The 7,433-nt window shown below is 47.5% G+C and overlaps 1 protein-coding gene across 1 annotated transcript in view; it reads right to left on the bottom strand.

Moving 5' to 3' along the window:
- Positions 1-250: 250 nt before the first annotated feature.
- The window catches only part of LOC124648052 (disease resistance protein Pik-2-like), a 29,553-nt gene continuing 22,370 nt past the window's right edge, over positions 251-7,433 (bottom strand). Inside the window, exon 4 of the mRNA XM_047187878.1 lies at positions 251-2,137. Within this exon, the coding sequence (XP_047043834.1) occupies positions 251-2,137 (1,887 nt within the window). The remainder of the gene's footprint in view (positions 2,138-7,433) is intronic.

Here is a 7,433-nt window from a genome sequence, read left to right as displayed (position 1 = left end):
ACAGTAGGGATTGAGGCGAGGGAGGCGCGACCTGGTCACCTGAGTCTGGGAGTCTGGAACGACGCGCACTCGACCACAGAAAATTTAACTCTGCCCAGAAAAATATGCTCCAATCGCAACAGGATTACATGTTTAGAATAATAATGTAAATCAGCCATTATAAGTTCGGAGCCCATCTACACTGGTCCCCGAAATATATACAACTACTCCAACACGAAGGAGAAAAGGGGGAGACACCGATCTGTGGAATTCATACATCTTTCACCATGACGTGCTTCTGACGCTCCCCTAGCTGCCTCAGGATCTCTGGCTTCAATGATTCCGTATAATAACCCAGCCTAATTTCCTTGAGGCTTGTGAGAACTGATAGCCCGGAGATTTTCTTCAGCTCGTGGCAAAAACCAACTTGTAGCAGCTCGAGCCTAGGCATTGCGTCTTCTTCAAACAGCACCGATTCAAGGTCCAAGGAAAAAAGCTCCAACACCACGAGACTCGGGAAAGCCGAGTTTTGGAAATGGAGCTGTTCCCCCAAGAATGAATCCTCCTTCAGGCGTAGAACTGCAAGATTTGGTAGCATCCCAAGGGCTCGTATGGCATCATCTTGCTTCAAACTGCTATTCTTAAGCACCAACTTGCAGAGATTCCGAAGCTGATGGATCCAATCCATTACCCTGACTAGCTTGCCGTACAGCTTGAGGCTCTCAAGCCAGCTTGGTGGCAACAAACCCTCACCCAGACAACCATCTAACTCATTGTACCATGAATGTCTTCTCACTGAAAGAGATCGAAGATGGTAGTGACCAGCAATGGCAGACCAGAACTCCATGCTGTTTTTGCTGTTGATACCAACCACTCCAAGCTTACGCAATTCATTAAGCTCTCTAAACTCTTTTACGGTGGCATTCCCCTCAACATAGGCACCATCTAGTTTGTGCAGGGCCTTCAGCTGACCAATTCCTCTAGGAACTTTAGCACCACACAGCTTGTTGTCATAAAGCTCATAGCGAAACAGATTGAGTACATCGCGCCTGTTCAAACCGCCAGCTACAATTTGTGGTCTCAATAAAACAGGAACCGTAGTCATCCAAAGGCAACATGAGTCAACCAAGGAGGGGACAATATCATGAACGTACTCATCATACGAAACTTCTATGTCCTGCTCTCCCTTGACATTAGTGTGTCCTATCGATACACGAAGGTTCCGTAGCATCCCAAGATTGGTGATTGTTCTTGGCAACTCAAATATTTGTGTACCTCTAACATCAAGTGTTTGCAGGTGCCGCAAATTCCCCACAGAATTAGGCAAACAGTAAATATTCCAACATCCTCGAAGAGAAAGGTACTTGAGGTGATGGAGTTGTCCGACACGGTCAAGATGGTGATCTCTCAACCCTATTGTGTCTTCCAAATCGAGCACTCGGAGGAACCTCATGTTCTCGGAGATGAAAAATGGTCTCCAGTCTCCAAACACGGTCAATGACCGTAGGTGAGACAAGTCCAGCACACCTGGCAATGCATCTCCATCCCTTTTCCAGTTGCTGCCTATGACAAGATGGCGTATTGGACCTTGTGTGCTACTCAAACAACACCCATCCTCCAGTTTGAAGACAAGGTTTTCCTCTCTTGCCTTTGAGATGCATATTTCCCGGATGATATCATGAAGTTGGCAAGAATTAATTTTTCCATTGTAATCATTTACATCTTCCCGTGGCAGGATCATACTCCTATCCAAAAGCTCTTCAAAGTACCTACGACCGAGTTGCTCGGCAGTAATGCCATGAATATCTCGTGAGTATCCCTCTGCAATCCACCTCCTCACCAGACGATCCAAACTAATTACTTGATCTTCTTGAAATATTGATAGGTACAGGAAAACAGACTTGAGATAATATGGCAAGCCATCGTAGCTCCTCATAAGAACTGTCTTTATTGTCCTAAGTTCAGGATTGATCTCTAGTTCAGCACTGATACGATCATTCATCGTTCTCCATTCAATAGCAGTTTTTGGCTTAGTTGCTAGAAATCCACCTATGGTTGATATTGCAAGGGGCAGTCCACCACACTTCTTTAGGATAATCTTTGCTTGCTCCATCATTGCAGGGACAAAATAAATTTGTTCAGTGTTGTCTTTCAATACCTACAATGAATATAATTGTCAAATTAAGTATTTCGATTACAGAATAACTATCACTAAAAGAAGACTATCACATACTATACTTGTTTGTGTTAGCTTCAGCTTGTGGCTCGTAGAAGCTGAACTAGGATAAAGCAATCGCGAAAATAACAATGGAGCTCAGTAATAAAGATCATATTTCTAGATTTGAAAAGTTGTCAAAAAAATCACACGACCTAACTTTTGAGTACTGTTTGGACACAAGTTTTCTTGATTCTATTTATACATAATTAAGTTGAACGTTTAGAAACAATTTTAAAGGTTGTTAGTAACTTAGAGCAATCCGTTTGCACCACTTTATCATTTTGCACGGGGAAAATCTTTGCAAGTCTTTCCGTGATATTCGTAGAGAAACTAGTACTTAATATTTTGTTCTTTTAAATTATTACATATATTCCGATTTTTGAAAATGCATTTTGAAATATAATTGGTATGGAGCTCACTTGTTCCTAGAATGAAAAAAATAACATTTACATGATGTTTCATGTTGGCCATATGGAACAAGCTTGATTAAGCTTCCGTTGAACTAGGAAACCCTAGATGGTAGGACACACTCAGACACGAAAAAACCCCCGTCTCGCTCCTCTCGCCCCCCGCGCGGGCGAGCAGGGGCGAACCCTAGCCGCCGCGCCTCCCAGCCCGTTTCTTCCCCCTCCCTCTCTGCGCCGCCGCCGGCATGGGCCGCCGGGCGTTGCCTGTGCGGTGCCGGCGGCGGCGGGCGGCCTTTCCCCGCGAGCGCGGAGCCCTGGCGCGGCGCAGGGCAGCCCGTGGCAGTGCACCTCGGCCTTTGGCGGATTGATGCGGCGGCGTGAGATCCGCGTGTCGGGTGGAAGGAGGCGCAGCGGCGCCGTCGTTGGCGGCGGAGCGGCGGTCGGGAGGGGTGGTGGCGGCGTCCGTTCGGCCAAGATCTGGGCCCCTTTTGGGCCCGATCTGGGCTTGGCGGGCCGTAGGCCCCTGGCCGACCTTGCGGTTCCCTGGTGGCGGAAGAGGCTCGTCGGCGGTGGTAGGGTGGTGGCGACGCCATGGCCGGCCTGCTGCAACTTGGCGGCGAGGACTTCACGGGCCTGGATGGGCTCGGCCGGGCCAGGAGGGGCCTGGTTTGTCCTTGCTGCTTCGTCCGGTCGGCTGCCGTGACGACCGCAGGTGGTGGTCGTCCGGTGGAGGTTGTTCCCTCCCGCCGGTAGTGGTGTGCTACCCCGGGCCCTGTTGTCTCCCTCTTCTTCCTCTAGGCCTTGCGCCGGTGTCCACGGCGAGACAGCGATGAGGACTTCAAGACCGCGGGGGCGTGTGTTGGTGGGCGGTAGGTTGGGGGGAGCTCTTCGAATCGTCCAGGATGGTGGATTTGGGGTTGGGAGAAATCCATGTTGGCTCATCCGACTCTGACGCGGTGGCGCCCGAGGGTGCCACCTTGCCTTCTTGGAGGGCGTCGGATGTACCCCCTTTCCATTTCCTTCCGTGTACCGGGGGAAACCCCAGGAGTTCTCTGGACAGCAGCGGCGTCGTCGTCGCTCTCCTTGTTGAAGGTGTTGTTTTGGTATGCGGCGGTTCGAGGTGCTAGGAGTGTGGTGGGAATTCTCCGGAGGCGCAGCGGTTGCAGGGTCGTCATCGTTCTTGTCGAGCTACCGGTGTCGGCTTTTGTTTTATTTTCTCTTTCTCTTCCGTTTCTTTTGGGCCTGGTTGTGCTGCGGCTCCAGCATGCTTGTATCGTGTGGTTGCTATATTAATATAGCGGAGCGAAAGCCTATTTCGAGGAAACCCTAGATAAGAGATGAAGACATCGAGTGATAACTCTTATAAGTAAATTTGTGTATTTCATATTATGTTTTTTTTGCCAGAATTAAGTTTAAATGTATCATTACTTGTCTCATACTCCATTTCTCCCTACTAGGACACTATGTACTTCTATAAGACCCCAAGAAGAATAGTTCTATAAAATTCATATAATTTCCAACATCACTTTCTCTCTCCTTCCGCATCGTGCCACCCCCGGGAGACCGATTTCCTCTCCCCGGGGACATGGCACTGGACCAATTAAAGACTAGATCGTTCCTCAGATAAGTTTAAATCTAATTTTTGAAATTCCAATTCCAAATCCAGATCTCCACGACCTTCAAATTTTGGTGAACATAATGCAGAAATCGACATCAAAATCGATGTGCTTGTACAAATGATCCCATGGCCCGCGGCAGCGCGCAACGGAAAACATGAGATAACATGGTCGACTACCCCTAAAAGCATCTCGAAGCGATCCCTTAGAACGCTTTGGATGAGTAAAATTTGGCTAAAACCGCTCCTAACCGATCATTTATACTGTTAGAGGAGTCAAATTATAAGAACCGTCCCCAAAAGGAGGCCAACTATATTTGACCGCGCCACCGGCCGAGCATACACTAGTAGAAAATGGTGCTTTTGCACCGGTTGCTAAGGGTCATATGCACCGAATGCCCAACCGGTGCAAAGCATCCGGTGCAAAAAGGCCCCCCCTTTTGCACCGGTTCAGTTACGAACCGGTGCTAAAGGGGTCACCACGTGGCGGCTGTCGGGCCCCGAACGAGAGGACCTTTAGCACCGGTTTGTAATACGAACTGGTGCTAAAAGGTCTGCCGCGGCAGGAAAACGCCCCAAAACGCTGCCGCGGTAGAACCCCACTATCGTAAAATTTTTATGAATTTTTTTCACTCCCTTTTTTTCTTTTCTTCAGAATTTCTAATATTTAGTTATTTCACAAGTTTAGTCTCTAACTACTCTTATCTCTAGTCTAATTATTTACTCGTGCTCAGACTTCCCGCTCGGTCACCCATCCTCCCACTACTCTAGCACTAGCACGCTTAACTTCCTCGTTCCTTTCCATCCCGCATCCAAGTGCTTCGCGCGCATACATGTGATGGTAGTATCATATCAATCCTATTAACATATCGGTCGATGTCATATTTCTTTATTGTTTGAATTTCAAATAAGTCTTTTAATAAACAAAAGTAATGATATAATAATAATCTTCAATAAATAAATAAACATTAACTTCATACTTTATATTATTTTTAATTATTTTAATTTTTTAATTTTTTAATTTTTTTTGCCAAACCTAAAACCTGAAAATTTGAAAATCTTATAATTTGCTAAAAGTAATAGCAATCTGCATGATGCAATTATTAATTTTAATTTAAAAAAAAATATATATATATATAAATTTCTAAATTTCTAGGAAAAACTAAAATCTTCCTGCTTTCATATTTTAATTTGGAATTTTGAGAATCTAAGAATTGGCTAACCGGGTAAACCCTGGTGAATTCGGATGTAACATTTTCCCACGATAATTTTGATATATTATACGTTTTTTTCCGAGGTCGTATGCAAAAGTTAATGCGGTTTTACCATTTTTCAAACTTTTGTTGCAAATAAAATTGAAATTGAAATTTGTTAATTTTCCCTAATAGTAGGTTGCGTAACATACAGGAATCACAAAAGATTTTATTTTTTGAATTTTCTATCATTTTCTTTTCTATTTTACAGTGTTAAAAAAGGCGATCCACGGGGGGATTGTGGTGGAGGTGCGTGGGGAGGAGAAAAACCTTTTGCACCGGTTCGTGTTACGAACCGGTGCTAACATCGCACCGGTTCGTGTTACGAACCGGTGCAAAAGGGTTCGCGGCCGATGCCAACCTTTTAGCACCGGTTCGTGTTACGAACCGGTGCTAAAGATAGCTCATTTGCACCGGTTCGTAACACGAACCGGTGCTAAAGGTCCATCAAACGGCTGGACCGCACGAACCGGTGCTAATGACCCCCTTTAGCACCGGTTCGTGCCAAATTCGGTGCAAAAGCTCTTTGGGGCAAAAAACCAAAGCCCTTGTTTCTACTAGTGATATTTTCCCCTCCCCCGCCATCTTCCAAACCTTCCCGCCGTTTCCGCATCTTCTCAGCCAGCGCTGACGCCCCCGAATCCGCTCGGAATGGCGTTGTTGCAGATATTGGGTGTAATTGGTATCTCTCGATATTAATATATTCCCTTTATCGAAAAAACATTGTTTTTGGAGCATCTGCTAGATGGAGGTGACAAGTGGGGTGGAGCAGTATGGTTATTAACACATCAATTACGGTGGGTCTTGGTGGCGTGGAGTCGCGGAGTCTCAACGGAGGACGATGGAGGTCACGACTCCGTAGTGGGTACATGAGGTGCTCGCTAAGAGTCTGCCAAACCGGGGTATGCGATGCTGAGACGAGCTTCACCCATTGTCGGGTCAGTAGGTGTTGTGCAGAGGCTTCGTGTTTTTTTATGTATGCTCTTTATCCGTCCTTTGTTGAATAAATTAATAAAGATGGTCGTATGCATCTTTTCTATGTAGAGGTTGGGGGTCTCGTCCTCCATTCGAAAAAACAAGAGCACGTTCTTCGGTCTTCTTCTCTTTTGCTAACCATTCCTCCTGTAGTGGAAGCCTATGATCTTGTACCCTTGTCTTCCTCTCTTCAGCCGCCAAATTGGGAAAGGGAGCCGGTCAGGGTGCGCTTCCACTACCGGTACCCATAGAGGATCAAGGGCTATGTGCAAGTTTTTGTCAATGGGGAAGGATTCACGGCGGGAGTGCAAGCGGAGACGCCACCTAGGGGTGGGCAGGAGGGTCTGGGGGACCGTCGCCGCATCTGTCGCACACAGACCAAGAGAATGATCTTGACTCGGATGACCTCTCGTCGGAGGGAGTGGAACAAACATGGCAGGATAAGAAGATACAATGACCAGGAAAAAGAGAAGGAAAAGGAGACAGGACCAGCGACATCCGCGGGTGGGCAAGGGAACAAGGCGGTGGGGGTGCTCGAGAGGGGCTCACAGAATGCTCCTTCCATCCCGAAGAGCAAGCCGCTTAGGCCAGAAGCCTTGGTGGCGTCTATTTACCAATACGGGTCGAATCTGGCAAGGTTGCTTCGTTGCTCCCTCCCCTAACATGCGATGGCGAGGTGGGGGTTAGGGCCCTGACGGGACAAAAGGGACAGTGAGGCGAGCCTGGCAGGCCGTAGTGGATCCACCATCTCTACGGAGATAGGCTCCAAGGTGACGGGGTTGGACTCCTCTTGGGTGGTGGACATCCCAGCGGCGGAGGGGCCACTAGCCAAGCTGGCCAGGCTCGGGACAACTGAGGGGGAGATGGTGGAGGTGGAGTCGGTGGATGATGACGAGGAGATGCATGAGATGAGGAAGAAGGAGGTGGAGATGCTGCAGAAGGACCTGCAAGCGGACGCGCTGGCAACTTTTTCGATAGTCCAGGGG

Source organism: Lolium rigidum, chromosome 4, assembly GCF_022539505.1.
Source record: "Lolium rigidum isolate FL_2022 chromosome 4, APGP_CSIRO_Lrig_0.1, whole genome shotgun sequence".
In the NCBI taxonomy this organism is placed as follows: Eukaryota; Viridiplantae; Streptophyta; class Magnoliopsida; order Poales; family Poaceae; genus Lolium; species Lolium rigidum.
Note: the sequence above shows the minus strand (reverse complement) of the source record. Positions and strands in the feature narration are given on the sequence as shown.